This window comes from Lissotriton helveticus, chromosome 7 (assembly GCF_964261635.1).
Source record: "Lissotriton helveticus chromosome 7, aLisHel1.1, whole genome shotgun sequence".
In the NCBI taxonomy this organism is placed as follows: Eukaryota; Metazoa; Chordata; class Amphibia; order Caudata; family Salamandridae; genus Lissotriton; species Lissotriton helveticus.
In genome coordinates, this window is record NC_136068.1 from 980,860,158 (window position 1) to 980,884,913 (window position 24,756).

At 47.9% G+C, this 24,756-nt stretch overlaps 1 protein-coding gene across 1 annotated transcript in view; it reads right to left on the minus strand.

Moving 5' to 3' along the window:
• The window catches only part of NDST1 (N-deacetylase and N-sulfotransferase 1), a 379,742-nt gene that overhangs the window by 167,746 nt on the left and 187,240 nt on the right, over positions 1-24,756 (minus strand). Inside the window, exons 6-7 of the mRNA XM_078653600.1 lie at positions 9,718-9,903; positions 9,053-9,181 (exon numbers count right to left, since the gene is read on the minus strand). Coding sequence (XP_078509726.1) covers positions 9,053-9,181; positions 9,718-9,903 — 315 coding nt within the window. The remainder of the gene's footprint in view (positions 1-9,052; positions 9,182-9,717; positions 9,904-24,756) is intronic.

Here is a 24,756-nt window from a genome sequence, read left to right on the forward strand (position 1 = left end):
TTTGCATGAATTTTCAATGATAATGAATTTGCAGTAGCTATTTGATACAACATTTTAGTCTTTCATATTTATATTATTGTTTTTGAATCTGATTTTAGCATTTAATATTTTAAATGTTATTGATTCTAGTTTAGCACTTTTGCACAAATACACGGGTTGTATTTTATATTGTTTATTTTGCACAGCTTTGCACATTGGAATATATTCCGACAATTATACATAAAGTAATATTCGTTAATCTATGCCTTATGTTGGGACTATATTCTATACTAAAAGACAATTGGGTCTTTGGTTAGAATACATGTATTTTACAGTTAGTATTCCCAAAAAGGTTTTCCCCAGAATGGCATCAGTTGGAGATAAATTGTCGAAAGTTGCCATATGCTATTATAGCAGCAATATCTTGCACATTTTTTCATGATGTTTTTATGTATGATATTTTAATATATTTATCGTATGTATTTATTTGGGGAATTGTTCTTTACTTTATTTTTTTAAAACAGTATATTTATTGCTGCTTGTTTGAAAAATTAGTATATGAACTTTGACGCATGTATAGTATTTTGTCTACCTCGATGATGACGTGTATTGTCCACTGTGCACTGCCACTTTAAATTTTGAATCATCACTCCGAAGTGCTGTCATGTGATCAAGGGTCGTGGAAGACCCGAAACGCGTCATGGCTATGGTGCGGGGGCGCTCTTGCACTAAATAAAATTTGCACCAGAAATTTCCTGGGTCCGCTGTCGTCCTTCTTCATGCTACAAGGCTGACTTCCTGAGATAGATAGATATATATATATCAAATTATATAATTATACATATATACATAAAATGTAATACATATAAAATATAGAACATAAAGTTAAAAGTACCATAGAACTGAAGAAAGGCTCATAGAAGCCTTAAAGGGAGAATTCACTTTAGTAACATATCAGTCATTATAATGGTCCATATTCCAGCAAATCAGGCAACAGCACCCTCTAGAACCTTCTCCTCAAAAGCTCAAGCCCTCAGATTTTCGTAGCACCAAAGTGACCATGAGTGCATGAGGAGAAGAGAGTCTCTGAGGGGAGGAAGGGTGGGTCGCATGTGAATCTATGAAAGATACCAATACTGGAGAACCACAGTTTACAGGTAAGTAACTAATGTTCTTCTCCAGTATTAGGGGTGTCTCTCATAGATTCACATGCTTGAATAAGAGTAGAAAGCAGTAAAATAACACGAGTCATAAAAGGCAGTGAAAACCAGAAAAGTAACACTATAGTATTATTAAAATAGCATACAGTGAAACACAATTTAAAACCTTTTATGACAGGAGGCGGGAAGCAACAGAGGCTCACCTTAGTTAAAAAGACTTCGTAGCACAGCTTGGCCCACAGCAGTCTCCACGGCGTCCGCTGACTCCAAACAATAGTGCCTTGTAAACGTGTGTCTGCTCGACCACGTCGCTGCTCTGCAGATCTGGCGCAGAGGCACTCCAGCAAAGAGGGCGGTAGATGATGCCACAGCCGTTGTTGAATGTGCTCGTACCGGAGTAGAAAGAGGTTTTCCGGCTTGGCAATTGCAAAAAGAGATGGCAGAAGAAATCCATCTAGTAATGGATTGTTTGGTGACTGGCTGTCCTTTGCATATTCGGCCATAGGCCACAAAGAGTTGGTCTGATTTACGAAAAGAAAAGGAGCGGTGTGCTGGATGTAAAATTTCAGGCAACGGTTTAAGTCCAAGGAATGTAAAGAACGCTCAGCCGGAGACTGAGGGTTTGGGAAGAAAGTTCTGAGAACTTCGGGCTCATTCAGATGGAAATCCGAGGGCACCTTGGGAATAAATTTTGGATTTGTACGCAGGGTAACAGCGTCCTTGGAGAATTGAAGAAATGGAGGTTGGATTGTAAATGCTTGGATATCACTTACTCGCCTTGATGACGTCAGTGCGAGCAAAAGAGCAACCTTCCACGTGAGAAACTTCAAATCCGCTGAATGGATTGGCTCAAAAGGAGGCAATAGGAGCTGAGATAAAACCAGATTCAAGCGCCACGGAGGCAGAGGACGACAAATGGACGGGTACAGTCGAAAGAGGCCTTTAAAAAACTGTCGAATGATCCGAGATCCAAGGATGTGGTGCCATCATGACGAAAGCGGGAAATCGCTGCCAAAAAGACATTAAGAGTGGGATGAGAGTCCTGATTTCGCTAGAGATAAGAAGAAAGGCAGGATTTGTTCCGGCTTCGCGTGCATTGGATCAAGAGCTTCTTTATGGCACCAGAAACAAAACCGCTTTCATTTCAGTTGATATGTCTTAATGGTGGAGGAAGCGCGTGCATGAGCCAGCCCATCCCTGCACTAATATTCAGACTTGCAAATTCATTGTGTCCAGGTTCCAGGCATGCAGTTGGAGATATGCCGAATCCGGATGGCACCTGGTTCATGGTGAGCAGGTGAGGCAGAGGATGAAGAGGTATCGGGTCGCACCTGGACAACAGGAGGAGGTCCGAGAACCACGGGCGACGTGGCCACCTGAGCGCAATCAGAATGACATGGCATGGTTGAAGCTTCATCCTGTGTAGCAGGCGCGGAATTAGAGGGAGCGGGGGAAAAGCGTAGACGAATTCGCTCGACCAGTTTCCCGCTCGACTCTCAGTGGGGATGCCGACTTGCAAAGCGTTTGCATTTGCGGTTGGTTGGGGTCGCAAACAGGTCCAGCTGTGGTTGGCCCCACTGGCGAAAGATGTAATCCAGAATGGGTTGGTGGAGTTCCCATTCGTCGTTGTCTGCCAGAGATCTGCTGAGACAGTCGGCGAGGGTGTTGCAAACGCCCCGCACGTGTACTACTGTTAGGTGAACTCGATGTTGAATCGCCCAAGTCCAGATTTCTTGCGCCTGTTTGGAAAGCAGGAGAGATCTCGTACCTCCCTGCTTGTTGAGGTAGTGCATGCTGGTGGTGTTGTCTGTCCGCACCAGCAGTGATTGGCCTTTTATCAGAATCCGGAAAGACTTCAGAGCAAGGAAGATGGCCAAGAGTACTAGACTATTTATATGCCATCTGCGTTGAGCTGTTGTCCACTTGCCCTTGACTGACATGCCTTCGAGGTGTGCCCCCCCAGCCCTCTAAGGAAGCATCCGTTGTGAGGATGAGTGAAGGAGGTGTTTCCTGGAAGGGCCGTCCCGCGGCGATATTTGGAAGGTGAGCCCACCATTCCAAAGCTGTTTGAATGCGGGGGGGTCAGGAAGAGTTTGTCGTTGAACGACCCCGAAACTTGCTTCCATTGTTTGTCCACCTCCTCCTGTATGACTCATGTGAAGTCTGCAGTGTGGGATCAGATGTATTTAAGAGGAGGCCATGCCCAGAAAAGATTTCAAGATCCGGACAGAAACTGACTTTTTTGATTTGAGAAAAGCGACCATCTTGAGTATGCGAAGTTGTCGCTCCTGGGACACAAACACCTGCGCCAGACGAGAATCGATTAAGGCTCCTAGAAAGATTCTCTGTTGTGATGGGCGAAGATGAGACTTCTCCCGATTCACGGAAAGGCCTAATTTGGGAAAAAGTGACAGACAGGTCTGAGTATGCTGTCTTGATGTTTGACGTGTCTGAGCTTTTATTAGACAATCGTCTTGATAAGGGTAAAATTGAATGCCTTGCAGGCGAAGGAAAGCCGCAACTGGAGCCATGATCTTTGTGAAGACTCTCAGCGCTGATCGAAGGCCGAAAGGCAACACCTTGAACTGGAAGTGCTTCAATCCGACAGTGAAGCGAAGATATTTCCTGTGTTTGTGATGTATTGGCACGTGGAAATATGCATCTTGGAGGTCGATAGTGGAGATGAACTGTCCGGGATTGAGGTATTGGAAAATTTCCAGGAGGGTCAACATTCGGAAAGTTTGTGATTTGACGAATTTGTTGAGGGCTCGTAAGTCCAGAATGGGGTGCCATTCTCCTGATTTCTTCTTGATTAAAAAGAAGCGGGAATAAAAGCCCCTGCCCTGTTGAGCTCGAGGAACCACTTCGACATCCCCTTTGCTTATCATGATCTTGACTTGAGCCAACAGATCTTTTATATGAGGTGGTGGGGGACCAGAAGGTCGACGGGTGGGTGGAAATTTTGTAAACTCGAGAACATGTCCTTTCGAGATGACATCCAGGACCCAACGATCCAAGGTGATATGAGACCAGTTGGAGAAGTTTTGGGAGATTCGACCTCCAATTTTCAGAGTCGGAGAACACTTGTTGGGGAAGTCACTGCTTTTTGGAGGTGTTTCCCCCTCTGTAATTATTTTTCCTCCGATAAGGTCTTGAATCGGACTGGCGATTCTGAGATTGATAGGTGTACCTTTGTTTGTTGTCGCCATAGGAGCGATACTGGGAGGAGCCACGAACATTTGAGGAGCCACTTCTGCCACGTGCTCCTCGAAAAGGCCGTTTCCTGTACTAGAGGCTTCCTAGGGAACGAGCTGTATCTGTGTCCTTTTTAATGGATTCAAGAGCATCGTCAACATGCTTGCCAAAAAGTGAATCCCCATCATATGGCAAGTCAAGAATTCTCGCTTGCACCTCGGGCCGAAAGCTGTTGATTTGAGCCAGCCCTGGTGTCGTAAAACGGCGGCTCCAGCAAGTTGTCGGAAGCCTGGGGACGAGATGCCAACAGCACAGTCTATAATCTCTGCAGAGATTTTTTCTCCCTCCTGAACTATCGTCTGGGCCTCGGTTCGGACGGAATATGGGAGCGGATTAACCAAGGCCGCAATCTCAGACCACATTTGGTGGTCATATCTCCCAAGGATGGCCAGGGAGTTCGCCACTCTGACCGTTGTGGCACCCATGATGGTAAACTTCTTACCAATAGAGTTCAACCGGCGTCCCTCTTGGTCTAGAGGGGAGGTGAGAGGAGTGGCCGGATTCCTTGAGCGTTTCTGGGCAGCCTGCGTTACAACGGAATCCGCCTTGGGGTGAGAGACAAGGCATACTGGAGAGTCTGCAGGCGCCTTGTACTTCTTATCCAGACGTGGCAACACAGCTGGAATGGAGTTTGGGCGTGCCATGAGTTTAAGGCCTTCCTGCCAAATGAAATCAATGATTGGGATAGTATGAGTCTGTTTAAGAGGCTGATCTTTGAAGTCGTAGAGGAAGCAATCAGTTTGTTGCATCTCTAAAGTTAAATGAAAGTGCTTGGCAGCACGCACCATTAAGTTATGGAAACTTCCAATGTCCACCGGCGGGGAAGGCAAAGGCGATGTCGGTGGCGTAGATGGCGTTTGAACTCTATAATCATCCCAATCCGCGAGGACAACATCTTGATCAGTGTTTTGATTGACATCCGCGTCATCATCAGTATCTTGCTGCTGTTGGACTGGCGACTGCGGCATCTCCGCATGTACGGGTGTTGGCGCCGCAGGATGAAGAGTTGGTGAGGTAGGCGCAGATGGAGGGAACCTACGATGATAATCATCCAACATATTCTGCAAGTTGGTCACCAAAGAAGACGGTATTTGAGTCATACCTTGTTTATGTGGTGCCTCAGAACGAGCAACCTGGACAGGAAAGAGAGCACATCCTTCCTCTTCATACTCCTCATCTTCTTCCTGGCATTTGATATTGAGTTCAGATGGACTGTTTGCAGAACGAAAGACTTCATTCACATAGGAAACTTCATCAGAATCGTCATCTGCAGACTCAAATAATTTCGTTGGTAGAGTTTCCGTCATAGAACTTAAAGGAACCGTTTCACCACTGAAGCCGTAACCACCGTGAAAGTAGTCGTTGTAGCGAGTGAATGTTTCGTCGGCGACGGTCCCGTCGATAAGATGGCAGCAGATGGCAATGGAGCCCTAGACGGAGATAATATCTTCTCCTTCGTCGACGTAGATTTCTGTGCCGTCGATGGAGTCGTCGACGAAGATGCAGCCGTCGACACAGGAGGAATCGGCGGCTTAAATTGCACCGTCAACGAGGTCTTGGCCGTCGACGAGGTCTTGGCCGTCGACGAGGTCTTGGCCGTCGACGAAGAGGTGGTCGTCGACGAAGAGGAGGCCGTCGACAGAGGACGCGTCGACGGGGTCTTCGACGATGAATGCTTCAGCACAAGCGTCGACGAGGCAGGTTTAACGGCCGTCGACGAAATCTTAAGAATAGATGGAATAGGCCTCACCTCTGGGAGCGTCGACGACGAGGTAGACGTCGTCGTCGTAGTCTTCGTCGTATTCGTAGACAAGGAACATGTCGTCGTCAACGTTGGCACAGCGGCGACGGACGCGTCGACGGTCCCGTCGACGAGCTGGCGCTCGATTTAGATGACGAGGGCACAGCTTGGGATTGCGACGCCAGAGAACCAGGTCCCGTAGGCGTGGAGACTTGCAAATCCCGTGGGGAGACAGATTTTGAAGCGTCGACGAGCTTCTTTCTCTTCAGAAAAGGAGATGGCATCTCAGTCTCTGACCCACGTTTGAGAGAGGCTTTGGAATGGAAAGAAGACACGCTTTCCATGTCAGAAACAGGATCTGCGGAAGTCTTCAACTTCTGTAGCCACAGAAGGAGAAGGGCCTCTCTATCCTTCAGTGTCTTAGAGGAGAAGGTCCTACAGAACTTGCAGTTCTTAACTTCATGGTCCGGATAAAGACAGTAAATACACTTACTGTGAGGATCTTCATGAAAAAGGCGAAGCTTTCCACATGATGAACAAGGTCTGAATAAAGATTTTTTAGTTGTAGACATTTTCAGAGATGAAGTAAGCGAAAGAGTTGAAGAAACTGAGCAGAGCTCAAGGAGACTCCCTTCACACGACGTGCGGTAGAAAATCTGAGGGCTTGAGCTTCTGAGGAGAAGGTTCTAGAGAGTGCTGTTGCCTGATTGGCTGGAATGTGGACCATTATAAAGACTATGATATGTTACTAAAGTGATTTCTCCCTTTAAGGCTTCTATGGGCCTGTCTTCAGTTCTATGGTACTTTTAACTATATGTTCTATATTTTATATGTATTACATTTTATGTATATATGTATAATTCTATAATTTTCTATATATATATATATATATACACATATATATATATATATATATATATATACACATATATATATATATATATATATACATATATATATATATACATATATATATATATATATATATATATATATATATATATATATATATATATATATATATATATTACTACTATTTTATGTACCGTGGGACTCCTACTTCGACGATGGGGAATATTCAAGCATGTGAATCTATGAAAGACACCCCTAATACTGGAGAACAGTAGATGCTTTCTTTGTGGTCACATTTGCCTTTGGTTTGTGAGCAAATGCTTTTCTGCTAGTAAATATGGCCCATTCGAATTGTCTGTACAATCCAGTTAGTGATAGTTTTCTTTGTTATAGCTGACCATAGGTCATGTATTGAGTGCTGTATGAGTCATCGATGTATTTTCCTGATGTCCTGAGCAACCTGTAAGTGATACATGACAGCCGTACTGACATCTAGTGTGCATGTAAAGCCCTTTCCGCAGCATTGGATGACTTTTAGAAAAAGACTGGTAAGTTGATGGTTTGGTTCAGGTGAAATGATCTAAGCAATAATTTTAGGTGTATTCTTATTACCACTTTGTGTTTACGTATGGTTCCTGTACTGTGAGTGCTTGTAGCTCACTCACCCTTCTTAGTGACATGATGGCGACTAAGAATACAGTCTTCAGCGTAATATGTTGGGAGCATGGCTTTATGCAAGGGTTCAAAAGGTGCCTTCATTAACCTAGTTAATACTAGGTTGAAGTTCCACTGCGAAGGAGGTACCCACAAGCAGGGAAGATGCTAGTCGCTCCCTCCATGAATCTTTTGATCAGTGGAATATAAAGATAACCCACTTAGAGCGTAACCCTTTCAGATAAGCTTCTATAGCTGATCAATTCACCCGTAGTGGAGCACAGGAGAGTTTGCACTTTGTCAGGTGTGTAAGGTATTGGACTATGACAGTGTCTTGTCCAAATATTTTTTTTAACAAAACTGAGCCTGGTATTCGGTAAGCTCAAAAATAATGTGCAACTGGTGCACACTCCCCTTGTCAATAATGGGTTGAGGAGCTGTGTTTAACTGTTTAAAAAGATCTCAATGTCCCACCTTCAACATGTCACCTAGCATATTTCATACTAGACTCCAGAGAATAGTTTTTGAGGGCTGGTACTGGGCCTTGCACCAGCTTGTGTTTAGCAACTGGGCATTGGCACAGAGCGATGATCTGGCAGGCAAGAAATGACTGACTGGCCATGAGAAATAAATCACACACACTTCTTGGATAGCTCCTCAGGCAACAAAGAAGTAAATAAAACGTGGAAGATGGCACTAGCCTGAAGGAACATAAAGACCCATAAGACATCACTATGGGGCGAAGACTAAATAGGGATGTCATACAATTGCAAGACTTGGAAAGACTGGATCTTATCGGTATTTCTACATTGGGAGATATCTTAGCATATGATGCCCGACATAATTACATAAATATGGAGCCATGGAGAGAGCAATTTGACCTGAAGGATGAACCAGAGGAGGATCCCACAAGGCAAACGGAAAGGCAGAAGAGGTAGATGGGAAAAGCTGGATTTGCAGAACTAAAGCTTGCATTGTGAAATGTGTGGCTACATAATTACCATAGGGCGTGGAGGGAGGTTCGAGATCAGATTCCATGGACTCAAACATCATCCATCTGGTTTACACTCTAATAGTTATTTCAAATATGCCTGTTTTTTTTTTTTAAATCAATAGACATTAAAAAAACAATTATGTGCTGCATACCCCAAACTACTTAACTACCACTGTGTAACCCCACAGCACACATATTACGGATTAAAGTAGTGCATTGCCGAGCTTACGTAGTGAGCTAAGAAAGTGTTATCAAATCCAAGTCTCTTGAGTGACAATATGAAGATCTGTCTGCAGATAAAGGACTTAGAGGTAAAATGGATGGAGGGCTATCCCACCCTGCATAGTTTAAAAGACAACGCAGTCATACATAAGCAAGCTTCCTTTCCTTGTAGTGTTGACGATGTGGCAGACTCACCGGATTTAGCAGCACAGTGAGGAAGAGCTCCCCTCCATTTATAATTTTATCCAGCTCACCAGGGCCTCCAGGATAATCGTTGTAGAAGATGGTGTGTGTGAATAGGCCACATGTCTGTCGAGGGAGCACCTGGGAGGAAGGAGAAAGAATTGATCTCCCAAAACACAGTAACAGGCTTCAAGCAATATGTCGCTATGGTGCAAATAGTCCATTTGGATACTGAAACAATAGCATTGTTTGTTCAATGGTTTTCCTTATAGAACATATACCATGGTAAATGCCATTATTTGTTCATGTTTCTTGATTATAGAAAACCTATAACAAAAAAATGTTACTCCACTATGAAGCTTAAAATGGGATGACAAACAAATGGCCTCTCGCTTGTTTATTAAAGCTAAATGGGAAGAGAGAATCCAATGTAAGTGTGCAAAGGTGCCAGGTCAAAATAGTTACTGTGGTGAAATAAAAATAAAAAAAGAAGAATTAAGTCAAAGCAGCCAAGAAGCATGGATAGTTTTCGTTTTCTTCAGGGACAAGAAGGGAACTGAGAAAAACTTTGGCGGCAAAGCTAAGTAAGGTAAATCTTACACCAGATCAGTTTCTTCATTTGGACCTGGGGGGGAGGGGGGTGGCAGACTGACTCTACCAGCTTGTCTCTCACCTACCATGATGCCATCGTGGATGAAGCCACGCCTATACCGGGCAGGTTTCAGGTGGGGGTACTCCTCTGTGCTGGTGACCTTGATCCCCCAGATCTGTTTCCAGGCTTCGTACAGCTGGACATGCACTGGGTAAACCCCAGAGTGGTGGGGTGCTACAGCATAACCCAGATCCGTGGGGATGCCATGCTCCTGAGTGAGCAAAAAGGAAATAAACATATTTTTAGTGTAAAGAGATAACAGAAAAACAGGAGCTCTGTCTGTCAATAGACATGCAGAAGTAGGCGAAGAAACAAATATTAAATCTCAAACCTTTGCCTTCAGCAGCTTATCTAACAAATGCATCTGAGTAATACTATACCCATACCTCTAGAGGTACATCAGCTCTTAGAACATCAGAGCCTTAAATATCGCGAAGGGGGATAGAGTGACACCTTAATAGCGCAAACAAAATATTGAGGCCCAATATATTTTAAATGATTTGTTGCTCCAATATAGCCAACACATGTTTCACAAGTTTAATTGCTTCATGAGCGCCTCTTCATATCATGTACAATTCACTCAACATTCCTAGTTGTGAGACAGACAGTATGCCTGGAATCCCTTATTGTATATGCAAAACCATAAACATTAGATGCAGTTAGTGAGACAGTTCTCAAAAAGGATTGCTCCACTAGTCGTCAAAGCAGTAACTAGTCAATCGGCATAGAGGTGCGCATATGTACTGTACACAGAAACAGTTTTTGTATAAACTGTACATATGAGGAGGTCCTAATGCAGCGATAAACTCAGGAAACACATTATGGACTGTATTCTTTGAGAAACAAATAACAATGATAAAATCTCGTGTACTTAGGATCTAGAATTGTGTCCCTCACTTTTTTTGTGAACCTGTTGAATCTACCTTTCAGTAAAGGATACCTGGTTTGAAAAGAACACACATGCAAGTTGTCTTTTCTGTATCAGCCAGTGTTGAATATAATTATTTTGGCTATGTAAGATATAAGAAACAAGTTACTTACCTGTAATTCTGGTTTTTCAGCTTGACACTCTTCTTGATTCACATGCTATGCACAATTCCACCATCTTGTTGTAGTGTAAAGAAGTGCCTTGACTACTCAAGTTTTTGGTTAGCGCGTGCGAGTGTGGCTGCATGCAGAAGAATAAAGAAATCTGTTACAGAGCTCGATGTGTGTGCATGCTCCAGGGCCGGTGAAGACACTACACCCTTAAGGGAAAAGTTAACCATTTCTAGGTGTGAGGCCAATAAATTCAGTGGAGATAAAACAATGTTACTAAAGTGAAATAGTTTGGAAAGACGGCTGCTTAGGCATTTTACTAGTTATGGAAGAACAAGACTGAAATGAGAGTGACAACCTTGGGAATGAGGGTTACTTAACAAGTATGCATGTGCTACATATGTCTGATGTCATCACCGGAACATGTTTTCTCAACATACTTTGTGAATTTCTTTAAAACTCTATGAAACTTGCACCTTTTAAAACATTTTGAGAAAGGAAATCAAGCAAAAGAAGGGTTCCAGAGAACCTTTCATCCACCCCAAAGGCGAAATTGCAAATAAACCGCTGGGGTATGGCAGAAAAACAGATATATGTCACACCGGTTTGATCCCTGGCTATAACGCGTAAAAAGGTATGCTATAAAGTTTCGCCCTTTGGCTAAAGGTTATTCTGGGAATCTCATTTTCATCTCCAGCAACTTTATTTGTAGGGCCACATATTTACTTGTATGGCAACAACATACGTGTGAGTTAAGCCAACACCCCCATTCCCTTTTAGTGCTCACGGGAAAAGAAAGCCAAAGATCCCCCTCGTTAAACGCACAATGTCTGGTTCAAAGCGTGACCCTGTATTGTCCTTCTCAAAGATTGACCTACACTGGCTCAAGCAGAGACGGACAGGAGGAAAATATCAAGCAACCACTCTTACCCTGTGAACCTGCTGAACGTCAGGCACCAGGGTAAAAACGTCAGGCACCAGGGTAAAGTAAGCAAGTGTCGACTGTCCTGGAGTTATTTATATAGCGCTTTCATAGCTCCTACAACCATACAAGCTAGATCCCTCAGTTAAGGCCGACAGGCACATGGCACATTCCCACAAACATAATTCAATGACCAGTTACCAGGAGACAAAAGCCAAATGTGTATGGTCAACTTAGGTCTGGTTTAGTGCCTAAGGAGGAGAATTAGAACTGCCTCTGCTTTCAATAGCAATACAGTGCTCTCCAAACAGACCTCTGCACTGAAGGAGAAATAACTGAGTTAAGGGAACTCTCTCCCCCCCCCTCCCGCCCCCCCCCCCCCCCCCAACACGCCCCTGAGGCCCCACCACCTTACTAGTGATGTATAAAAACAGGAAAGCCCAAAAACGAAAACTATCATTTTAACCCCAAGCAGATTCCTTCCCACAAATGATCCAGAAGATGCCAGTGTGAGAGACCACTTCTATCCCATGCCCCTGAAGCATAACATTTCAGTACTAGGTGCCTACCCAGTGCCACTTGGAGAGCTTGCCAGACCCTTCACTACCATCATAGACACTCCTTCAGCCATTTCGTTGGGCAGTTGATGATAGTCTGTCTTCCTCTTACAGTGGGCTCCTTTGTCCAATCCATCTGGGCAGCCTTTCTAGAAACCCACAGACACAATCTTATGACACTAACGAAGGGCATGATTTACAAAGGTGTTCCTTTTCTCTCGATGTAAGAATTTTTAGGACTATTTTAGATCATGGAAAACTTTGCACATCAGGTCTGACTATCCTAAAACAGTTTTAAGCCAGGTAGCTGTCAAATTGTTTTATTTACAGTCTAAGCATCCACAAACCAGGCCACTTTCGTGTTTTAAGAGTATTGGGACTACTTTAAGGCAAACATCTATTTTTTATTTTTTTTAAACAAAAGGTTTTTTCATTTTTATCCATCCTCTTATGCTATTCTGCTAGACTACCTTCCGTGGCTATACCTTCTCTTAGTTTGGCTTCTCTTCAAGAGCGAGGACACCAAAATTGCAACTCCCAAAACACTCTGAACCTCTGCAGCCTTGTCCAAATATCAACTATTTAGCAGTGGGAAGACTTGCGGTTCCTGTAGCTAAACCCATCAAAACAAAGCATAAAAACTCGGCCCCCTCCTTCGATTGCAAGATATGTTTCGCTTTACCCACAACCTAGGAATTCACTTTAACAGCGAGAGGCACCGCTGCTCATTTGTAACAAAGGATTCTGGTATGGTTTTCTAAAACGATGTAACATCTACACACACTCCCATAATCTCAGCCCTAAATGAAAATACTACTGGATGCACTAGTTATGGCCAAAAGCAGGCAAATGCACACTTACATCCGCCCATTTACAACCTTGGGTTGGTGTTCTGAGCCCAGACTACAAGCAGGTTTCCTTTATTCAAACATGTGGAAAAGAAGGATTATAGTCTGATACACGAGTTAATCGTAACTTTTTTTTTTATTACTGCAAAAGTATGGCCCATTAAGTGATAGTGCACTAATCCCACTTTCTAGCTGTTTACACTGGGAGGAACAAATAATTAGCTTGTGCCTAACTGTGATACTCAAAAAATTGTCTCCCAGAGCTCAATAAAACCAAATTAACCCTGGAAAAGGTAAAGCAATAAGGGGAGAGCCACTTGCTGCTACCACCTCAAATGTGAAAAATTGCCAATGTCATTAAGGGAGGTATACTCAACCCCAGATGTCACTACTCTTTGCCAACCATTGGGCATGATTTTTTTTATAGAAAAGAAAACAAGAAAAAACCCATTAATTCTAGGTCACAAATGAACCGTATTCAAATGAGAGTAGCATTAACAGATATTCAAAGGATAATTAGTTTCTAAGCACTAGTAATTCACTTTAAAACCCACTTCGGTCAGCAAATATCTATTCAATTTGAAGACTATGCCTTGTCCGTTTCTTCAAATCTTTAAAACACTCCAAAAGGTACTCCGTATTACACATGCCCGATCCGCACGCCTTACACATGCTGGTAAGCAACAGCTTTCAATAAATGTTTTACTCTGCACATACTTAGCTGAATTAACTTGTGATTATCATGCCCAGTCTCATTCTGTTGCACACCCAGTTCCTAAGATCTTGTCTCCCTGTGCACATTAGGTCCCCCCATTATTTTCGTACATGCCATCTATAGGGTCTAATATTTAATCATTTTTATACCCCTAGCAACTATTTATGAATGCTACTTATACCTTATTTTCTCTCACACACGCAATTCTAGTATCAATTGTTTAGGAAGCCTACAAGCGGTCTTGCCAATGTTGACTCATTCCAGTTAGCTGTTAAATATTGATTTCCCCAGGGTGAATGCTGGATACATTTCTTGAGGGTATTGTCTAGATACTGCTTCAGTCTGATAAATGTAATACAAGGTGCATGAGTGAGGTCATACCTAGGGCTGGGCGTAGTTTGCGTAGCGCCACTACGCAGAATTTTGGAAAAAATGTTTGGAAAACGAGGGCACGTCCTGAGGGTCCGTGTGTCCAGGACAGGGGTCCCTCGGGCCTGGGCAGGCTCCCCGATCTCCCCAGCCTGGCTGGGTTGGAAAGCAGGGACCGGGCCTGGGTTTGGGAGCGCCCATTCTGAGGCCTGCCAAGAGTCCATCTGCCTGGGACAAGGGACCCTGGTGCAGAGCCCCGGAGACCTGCAAGGCTCCATGGGTCCCGGGCAGTCCTCCCCGGGCAGCTGGGCCCCAAGAGCGCTTGCGGGCCTCCCCTGGCCTGAGGCCCAGCGTGGGGTTTCGGAGCCCCCCTGAGCGCTGCAGCCCATGAGCCTCGGAGCCCTGCAGCCCCCCGGAGCCCTGCAGCCCCCTGCAGGGGCAGGCGGGAGCCTTCCCGCGAAGGCTTGGGGCAGGCAGATTGGCGTTATTTCGGTTCCCGCCATCTGGTCGCACATATCCCCTCGGCCATCTGGTCGCACGCAATGCTTTCCAATGGGGTGACCAGATGGCCGAGTTTCCCTGGAAGTACCGATGAGGGGCCATTCGCCTCCCCGATCCCAGCGAGGGCGCCAGGCAGTCGGGCGCCTCCACGCCCTGGATCCCCTCCATCACTCGGTGCGCGCAGGTTCCCAGAAAGAGGGGTAGCCGTCCTCCGAATTACTAAGGTCAAGGTACTCTGGGACCCCTCTTGGCTTAGCGGTCCTAAGCCGGCAGCTGGACGGGCCAGGATGCCGCCCAGGCCCTGGGCCCGTCCCGGGACCTGCCGTGTGGTAGACTGCCCTGGATGGGGTCCGGCGGGCCCGGGGAGCCTCCACCTGTTGGGCTGGGTCCAGGGGCCCAGGGGAGGGCGGCCTCCCCACCCCAGGCTCTGTCCTCCGTCCTGCTGCGTGGCAGGGTGCCTGAACGAGGTCCTGCAGGCCCGTGGAGGTTTCCCCTTCGCCTTTGGGCCCGGGAGAGCTGGCTGGGTCCAGGGGTCCTGCCGGGCCCCGGGTAGGGTGCTCCGGCCCAGGGCCCCGTCCCCCAGCCTGCCGCACTGCCAAAGGCCCAGGGAGCCTCCCCTTGCTTGGCTGGGTTCAGGAGAACCTCCTGGGGCCCTTGAGGCTCCGTCCTTGGTCCTGCCGTGTGGCAGGCTGCCCTGGATGGGGTCCGGCGGGCCCGGGGAGCCTCCCCCTGTTGGGCTGGGCCCAGGGGAGGGCGGCCTCCCCACCCCAGGCTCTGTCCTCAGGCCTGCTGCGTGGCAGGGTGCCCGAACGAGGTCCTGCGGGCCTGTGGAGGCTTCCCCTGAGCCTCTGGGCCTGGGAGCACCGGCTGGGTCCATGGGCCCGTGTCGGGTGCTCTGGCCATGGGCCCCGTCCCCCAGCCTGCCGCACTGCCAAAGGCCCAGGACGGGGTTCAGTTGTGCCCGGGGAGCTTGGCTGGGTTCAGGAGCTCCATCCGGGGCCCCTGAGGGCCCTCGGGAGGGCAGCCTCCCCATCCCGGGCTCCGTCCTTGTTCCTGCCGCGTGGTAGGGGGCCCAGGACGGGGTCCGGAGGGCCCGGGGAGGCATTCCCTGCGCCTCTGGGCTTGGGAGACCCGGCTGGGTCCAGGGGCCCCAGGTTCGGTACTCCGGCCCTGGGCCCCCGTCCCCCAGTACTGTTGCTCCACCAAGGGCCCAGGACAGGGGTCCGTCTGTTCCGGGCAGGCCTCCACTGCTTGTCAAGGTGTCTGCAGGCCCCAGGTCGGAGGGCTCTTCGGGTTCCCCCTCACAGCCTCCATAGCTGGGTCCAACTGGGGCCCTGGGCCTCCGGTCCCCCATGCCCCGGAGCCCGCTCACTCTTTCGCACCGATCCCCCTCGGCCACCTGGTCGCACCGATCCCCCTCGGCCACCTGGTCGCACCGATCCCCCTCGGCCACCTGGTCGCACCGATCCCCCTCCACCATCTGGTCGCACCGATCCCCCTCCGCCATCTGGTCGCACCGAATGCTTTCCTATGGGGTGACCAGATGGCCGAGTTTCCCTGGAAGTCCCGATGAGGGGCCATTTGCCTCCCCGATCCCAGCGAGGGCTCCAAGAGGTTGGGTACTTTTGCGCCTTGGGTCCCCTCTGTCACCTTGTGTGCACAGATTACAAGAAAGGGGGGTAATTTTCCTCCGGATTACTAGGGAGAGGGTCAGTCAGACCTCCGTGAGGTCCGGCGATGCGGAGACGGGGGAAAGCAGCACCCGGGCCCGCTGGCTGGGGCCCGGGTATGCACCTGCCTCTCAGCCCCTTACAGCTTGTCCTTTTTCTCCAAGTTTTTTTAGTCAGTCAGACCTCCGTGAGGTCCGGCGATGCTGAGATGGGGGAAGGTGGCACCCGGGCCCGCCCGCTGGGGCCCCCAGGGGCCCAGGTACGCACCTGCCTCTCAGCCCCTTCCTGATAGGCCTTTTTCGGAGAGTTTGCTCAGTCAGACCTCCGTGAGGTCCGGCAATGCTGAGACGGTGGAAGGCAGCACCTGGGCCCGCCCCCCCAGGGGCCCGGGTACGCACTTGCCTCTCAGCCCCTTCCTTATGGTCCTTTTTCTCAGAGTTTGCTCAGGCAGACCTCCGTGAGGTCCGGCGATGCTGAGACAGGGGAAGGCAGGACCGAGCCCGCCCACCGGAACCCTCAAGGGCCTGGGTACACACTTGCCTTTCAGCCCCTTCCAGACGGTCATTTTTTTCCGAGTTTGCTCAGGCAGAACTCCGTGAGGTCCGGCAATGCTGAGACAGGGGAAGGTAGCACCTGGCCCGCCCGCCGGGGCCCACAGGGGCCCAGGTATGCACCTGCCTCTCAGCCCCTTCCCGATGTTCTAAATTTCTATATGATAAAATTAGAAGCATAAGAGAAGACTAACATCAACTTTTCTCCCAAAAATCAACTGGGCACTCAAAGTCTGGCTCCATAGCCAAAGAGACTGAAATCCTTCTATCTTAGGAGGAGTGCCTCAAACTCATATCAACCAGGAAACCACGAGGTTCACCTCAACATATTCCCAACCTTTCACCGCGAAACATTTTGCCCTTCAGTTGCATCATGATTTGCCAAATTATGAATACCTCTCTTGCACAGGGCTAGGTGATATCTACTCTTAAAAAGGCATTTATAATAACAATTCTAAAAACAAAAACAAAAAAACAAATAGCTAAGCTCAGAGGATACTACAAATACACACATTTTTCTTCTCCCGCACTTTGCTTAATTTTTATAAACTCTAATCACAAAACATAACTCCTATGTTGATCAACAAAGTCCTGGCTAGAACACACACTGGATTTTGTCTTGGGTTCGGAGCAGAGACTGTTATAACCACAGCCACAGAGACCAAACTACCATTGCCATGAACGGAAGAACAGGAGTAGCGATACCCCTGGACTTAATCACTGCTTTTGATACTATTGATTATCAGATCTCCCTTCAAGGATTTAAAAATGTTCACATAAATAAAAAATCCTTCTCATACGTGAGAATTCTTGATTTCAAACAGAGGTCACCATCCCTCACCCCACTACAGTGAAGAGTTTCCATAGCGCTTTTACCCGTTGTTCAATGTACAAAGTCCATTCACTTGCTATCCTATTTAATGAGTTTAATGTGACCACATACCCCTGCACTAATAACGAATAGTTTCTTACCTGTCGGTGTAGTTTTGCAGCTTGAAGATCTTTCTGGATTCACTATGCTGTGCATATTCCGCAATCTGGTGGTTGGGTCCGGAATCGTAGTCTTTCTTCTCTGTTTTTTTTTTGTCGTAGCCCAGGTGGGCGTTGACGTCCCACCATTTGGTGTACCTTCGGTGACGTCGGCGTGCTTCCGGCAGAAGCTACCACCCTTGGGCGCCATCTTCAGATTCTTTTTTCTGTCTCTTTCTCCTTTTCTGTGTTTGTGGTGAATCCATGGCTTTGTTTGTTATTCCTTTTTTCAACGTAATTCCTTTCACGTATCTTTTCACGTATCTTCTAAGTTTCAACTTTCTTCCTTTCAATGTGTTACCACCTTCTTCTCCAACCTCATCTTTCTGGCGGAGGTGGGTGGGTTCGCTAGTGAATCCAGAAAGATCTTCAAGCTGCAAAACTACACCGACAGGTAAGAAACTATTCGTTTTGCAGCGTGAATCTTTCTGGATTCACTATGCTGTGCATAGATTTTGTAGCGGTTTTCCTCACTTTTGTGGCGGTTGGGTGGAAGATGAGCGTTGGTTGTTGAATATATGTTGAAGCACTTTCTGTCCTACTTGTGCTTCTTTGTTCATCTGTACATCCACGCAATAGTGCTTAGTGAAAGTGTGCACTGAAGCCCATGTTGCCGCCAGGCATATGTCCTGGATTGGTGTGTTTGCCAGAAAGGCAATTGTTGCTCCTTTCTTCCTGGTGGAGTGGGCCTGTGCCCCTCCAGTTAGCTCCTGGCCAGCTTGCCTGTGGCAGAATTGTATTGTCTGTACGATCCATCGCGCTATGGTGTTTTTAGTGACTGGTTTGCCCATGTAACTGTTTGCGAAGGATACGAAGAACTGTTTTGTTTTCCTGTGTTCCTTCGTTCTCTCGATGTAGTGCATCACAGCCCTTCTAGCGTCTAGGGTGTGGAGTGACCTCTCTGCGCTTGTAGTGGGGTTTTGGAAGAAGCTAGGTATCTGAATACTCTGGTTCATGTGGAACCTTGACACCACCTTTGGCATGAAGTGTGGGTCTGTTCTCATCACGACCCTGTCACTGTGTATCTGGATGTAGGGTTCTTGCAGTGTGAGTGCCTGCAGTTCGCTCACCCTGCGTAGCGAGGTGATTGCTACCAGAAAGGCCGTCTTCATTGTTAACATTTGCAGTGATGCTTTGTGGATAGGTTCGAAAGGTGCTTTCATGAGCTCCGTCAGTACCACATTTAGGTTCCATGCCGGTGGCGGCATTCTTTTTGGCGGCGCTATTCTTTTAGCCCCTTCCAGGAATCTTTTTACGACTTGGGATGTGAAAAAACTTCTCCCTGTTTCTCCTCTTGTGTATGCCACAATCGCTGCCAGGTGCACCCTCAGCGAGGATGAGCTTAGCTTAATCTTAATTAGGTGCGTGAGGTATCTTAGCACCGTGGATTCCTTGGTCAGTTTCCTTTGGAGCTGTTTCTTGCAACACCATTGAGTGAATCTTTTCCATTTTTCCCCATAGCACTTGCGTGTGCTGGGCCTTCTTGCCTCCCGTAGCACCCGCTGGGTGCTCTCTGGTAGTTTTAGGTGTGCGAATTCTAAGTCCTCAGGAGCCAGGCTGAGAGGTTGAGGCTCTCTGGCTCTGGGTGTAGTATTTCTCCGTTTTCCATGGAGAGTAGGTCTCTTCTTTTTGGGAACTTGTGTGGTGGCCCCTGCGCCATCTCCATTATCTGAGAAAACCAGGTCTGTCTGGCCCATTGTGGTGCCACAAGGATGAGCGTCATGTTGCTCTTCATGCATTTGTTGAGAACCCTCGGGATCAGTGGTATCGGGGGAAAAGCGTAGGCAAATGTTTTTGACCAGCTTGTCCATAGGGCATTCCCCTGGGACAGTGCCTCTGGTTGCCTGGATGCAAAGTACTGGCATTTTGCATTCCGGTGTGTTGCAAATAGGTCTATTGTTGGCGTGCCCCATTTCCTGAATAGTCTCTCTGTTTCCTGAGTATTGAGTTCCCACTCGTGGGACGCTGAAGTCTGCCTGCTGAGCCAATCTGCTTCCACATTGTCCTTCCCTGGCAGGTGTATGGCTAGCAGGTCTATTTTTAGTGGTATAGCCCATTTCCAGATCTCCTGTGCCAGGTTTGACAGAGGGAACGACTGAGTTCCCCCCTGTTTGTGTATGTAAAACATTGTTGTGGTGTTGTCCGTTTGTATTAGAACCTTCTGGTTGTACAGGTGCTTCTGGAAAGCCTTGAGGGCTAGCAACACAGTTTTCAGTTCCAGGTAATTGATGTGCCTCACTGCATCTGTAGGGCTCCACAGACCCCTCACTCTGAGCCTGTTCATGTGTGCGCTCCACCCCTTCTGGGATGCGTCTGTGGTGATGGTCACTGTTGGGTCCGGTGGTGTTAGAGGTTTTCCTTCTGTTATTCTCTCCCTGGTCCACCACCTTATCTCTTCCTGCACCCTGTGCGTTACAACCACTAGATCCTCCCAACTTCCTGTAGCTTGTGACCATTGCTGTTGTAGCCACTCTTGGAGTGGTCTCATCTGTAGGCGTACATTGGGGACCAAGTGTATGCATGATGCCATCATCCCCAAGATCTTGCTCACAGTCCTCACTGTCAGAGATCGCCCCTTCTGGTAGTGACGTTTCTCCCTCAGTAGGCTGAGCGTTCTCTTTTCGCTCGGTAAGACTCTGCATCGGACGGTGTCAATCTGGGCTCCTAGGAAGATCTTCACCTGCTCTGGTTCTATTGAGCATTTTCCCCAGTGTATGGAGAAACCCAGGCTTGCTAGTGTTCTTGTCACTTGTTCTGCATGCTCTTTGCATGTCCTGTAAGAGCTTGCCTTTACCAGCCAGTCGTCGAGGTAGGGGTATACGTGTATCCTCTCTCTTCTTAGGTGTGCGGCCACTGCCGCAAGGCATTTGGTGAACACCCTTGGAGCGGACTTTAGGCCGAAAGCGAGGGTCGTGAGTTGGTAGTGAACCTTAGCATGTGCTTGTGCTGCCTGTTCATGGGGATGTGCAGGTACGCATCTTTGAGGTCTATGGTGGACAAGAAGTCCCCTGCCTTTATCTGTGGGATGACCTCTTGTAGGGACGTCATTTTTGAATTTTTGAGTTTTGACGTATTTGTTTAGGAACCGTAGGTCCAGGATGGGTCTTAGACTTTTGTCCACTTTTGGCACTAGGAAGTAGTTTGAGTACACTCCCTTGTTCCGTTCTTTGAAAGGAACTCGTTCGATGGCCGCTTTGAGGAGGAGTTCTTTGGCTTCCTCTTGAAGTAGTTGCAGCTCTCTTCCCGAGTGCTGTTTTTCTTTGGTTTTCTGTTTGGTGGCCTCTTTTCCAACTCTATGCAGTATCCGAACTGCATAATATTGAGTATCCAACTGTCTGTTATTTTTCTCCACTCCTGGAGAAAATATCTCAATCTTCCTCCTACCGGCGTTACATGTTCCTTTGTGTCTTGTCATTGTAGCCCTCTCCTCTTTGTTTTTCCGTGCTCCTACCCCGGAGGGTTTGGGTGGTGGAGCACCTTCTCCCGTGTGAAGTCACTTAGAGGGTGGTTGTTCACCGCCTCTCCTTCTCTGGCCCCGCCCATTTCCTCTTGACCGAAAGGACTGGCCCCTGCTTTGGTAGTTCCAGCCTTGCCTCTGCTGGCACTGGTGGCCTTGGTTGTCACTCTGTTGCCCCTGGTGGAAACTCTGGTGAGAATCTCCTCGCTGACTTCCACCTCTGCCGTTCGGCCTCCGTGTAGGGGTGCCTCTTCTCATCCCCCTGAACTGCAGGGCCCCCATGGACCTTGCTGTCTCGTTGTCCTTCTTCAATTGGGTGAGCTTCTCATCCACTGGGGCTCCGAACAGTGATTCCCCGTTGAAGGGTGTGTTCAGGATGTTGTTCTGGACCTCAGCCTTGAAGCCTGAGATCCTGAGCCAGGCTTGCCTTCTCTCCGTGATGCCTATAGCCATCAGTCTGCTGGATGTTTCTGCCCCATCCAAGGCTGTCTTCAGGCACGAATTGGCGATGCTCTTCCCCTCTTCCACAAGGTGTGATGCCCTCTCACGGTATTGTTCCGGGAGGTGCTTGAGCAACTATCCCATCTCATCCCAGTGTTGGTATTGATGTCTATTCAGGAGTGCGTTGGAGTTCGCCATCCGCCAGTGTGCTGCGGCGTTCCTCTCAATTTTCCTGCCCGTTAGATCCATCCTCCTGCTTTCTTTGTCAGGTGGAGGTCCAGATGTTGTTGGGACGTTTGCCCTTTTTCTGGCCGTTGCAGCGATTATAGAATCTGCTGTGACGGATCCCTTGATGTAAGCCGGGTCTTGGGAGGAGAATTTTAATTTTTTCTCCGTTCTCGGCATTACTGATCTGCACGTAGCCGGATCCTTGAAGGCTTCCTTCCCCTGGTCTGTGATACTCTTGAGCATGGGCAGGAACTGACTTCTTGTCTGTATGGGGAGCAATGTCTCGAGCAGGAAGTCTGCTTCTGGCTTCTCCTCCTCCATCTTTACTCCATAAGCTGCTGCCGCCTTTCTGACCACCTCATTGTATGCCCCAATGTCATCCGGTGGTGAAGGCCTCGAGGGGTATGTTTCTACCACCTCCTCTGGGTTTTTCGGCCTCGATGTCCTGCCATTCCTGGTCTTGGGCCGTTGAGGAACCCGAGCCGTAGCTCGACTGCTGCTCCCCGTAATCCCCTTCTGTGTAGTAGAGGTCTTCCTCCTCTTCGTGCTCAGAAGGTTCCGGAGTTTTCGGCGGCTCTTCGGCGTCGAATTCCTCGAGCTCCTGTACCACAGCGACGCTCTATGTCGGCTTCGAGGGAATCTTGTAACTCCTCATTTTTTCATCGAAATCCTTCTTTCTCTGAATGATGTTCTCCATTTCGGCCTTGAGCCTCTTTCTCTTTCTCTGCATTTCTGCGGCCTGTTCGTCGTCCGAGCGTTTCGGCCGCCCTTTTCGGCGGCGCCGTCGTCGTCGAAGCCTTCTTCGGCTCCTTTTCTTTCGACGTCTGCCTCTGGTTTTCGAGGCCCTGTGGGAGTTTTCGGGGTCGTAGACTCTCCTACCTTATCAGGCGTTTTCTTATCGGTCTCAGCGACCGTGAAGTCATCTGGGCCTTCGGCGATGTTGTCCTCGTCGTCTGTGGAGAGGCCAAGTTCGTAAAGCGTCGGGGCTTGGCCCTGGCCCTGCAATGTGTGGTGAGCCGTCCTCTGTCTTTCTCGAACTCGAAGTGTCTTCGGCTTGAAGACGGAGCAGGCATTGCAGTCTCTACTCTCGTGGTCGATAGGCAGGCAGAGGTTGCAGACTGGGTGCTGGTCCTTCTGTGCGAACTTGTGGTGGCAGTTCTTGCAGAATTTAAAGGGCGTCTTGTACATCCCTGCGCTCAGGAGGCCCCCTGTGTGCGCATTCCTCCAAGGACGTCGAAGATTTCGAAATTCTCTCCTTTCTTCGTCGTCTCTTCTCTAAAGGTCCTCTTCTCTCGATCTTCTCAGGTCTTCTCTGTTGAAGATTTGCTATATTTTCTCCTTTCCTCCTCCAAAACTTATGGAGCTTCACGCGACGATCCAGACCCAACGGCGGAAAAAAGAATCTGAAGATGGCGCCCAAGGGTGTTAGTTTCCGCCGGAAGCACGCCGACGTCACCGAAGGTACACCAAATGGTGGGACGTCGACGCCCACATGGGCTACGACAAAAAAAAGAGAAGAAAGACTACGATTCCGGACCCAACCACCAGATTGCGGAATATGCACAGCATAGTGAATCCAGAAAGATTCACGCTGCAAAACACATTATCATTAGCCAAAATGTTGATCCTACTAATCACACCACAGGCGTACCGGCAACTCAAAATGCAAAATCAACCAGGTGGGACAAAACGAATAGTTTTCTTACCTGTCGGTGTAGTTTTGCAGCTTGAAGATCTTTCTGGATTCACTATGCTGTGAATTATTCCGCAGTCTTGTGGTTGGGTCCGGATTCGTAGTCTTTTCTTTGTGTTTTTTTCTTTTTTTTTCTTAGCCCAGGTGGGCGTCGGCGTCACACCCCCTTGGGTGTATTTCCGGTGACGTCGGCATGCTTCCTGCGGAATCTCCCACTCCTGGGCGCCATCTTCGGGTTCTTTTTTTCCGTGTTTCTTTCGTTTCCGAAGTAATGGTAATGTTCTATTTAGTTGGTATTTTACCGCTTTGTACTTTTAAAGTCCTTTCCTTAGTTAACCACCTCTTCTCTCTCCAGCCTCATCTTTCTGGCGGAGGTGGGTGGGTTCGCTAGTGAATCCAGAAAGATCTTCAAGCTGCAAAACTACACCGACAGGTAAGAAAACTATTCGTTTTGCAGCGTGAATCTTTCTGGATTCACTATGCTGTGCATAGATTTTGTAGCGGTTTCTCATCTCTGTGGCGGCTGGGTGGAAGATGAGCGTTGGGTGTTGAATATGTGCTGTTGCACCTTCTGTCCAACTTGAGCTTCCTTGTTCATTTGTATGTCCACACAGTAGTGCTTCGTGAACGTGTGCACCGAAGCCCATGTTGCCGCCAGGCATATGTCCTCTATGGGTGTGTTAGCCAGGAAGGCTATTGTAGCGCCCTTCTTCCTGGTGGAGTGGGCACGTGTCCCCTCTGCCAGCTCTTGTCCTGCACGCTTGTGGCAGAGTTGAATCGTCTGTGCGATCCATCGTGCAATGGTCTTTTTGGTTACAGCTTTGCCCATGAAGCTGTTTGCGAATGACACAAAAAACGGTTTTGTTTTCCTGTGTCCCTTTGTCCTTTCAATGTAGTGCATGACTGCCCTTCTGGCGTCCAGGGTGTGCAGAGCTCGCTCTGCGCTGGTTGTTGGTTTTTGGAAAAAACTCGGTATCTGTATAGACTGGTTCATGTGAAATTTGGATACCACCTTCGGCATGAAGTGTGGGTGAGTCCTCATCAC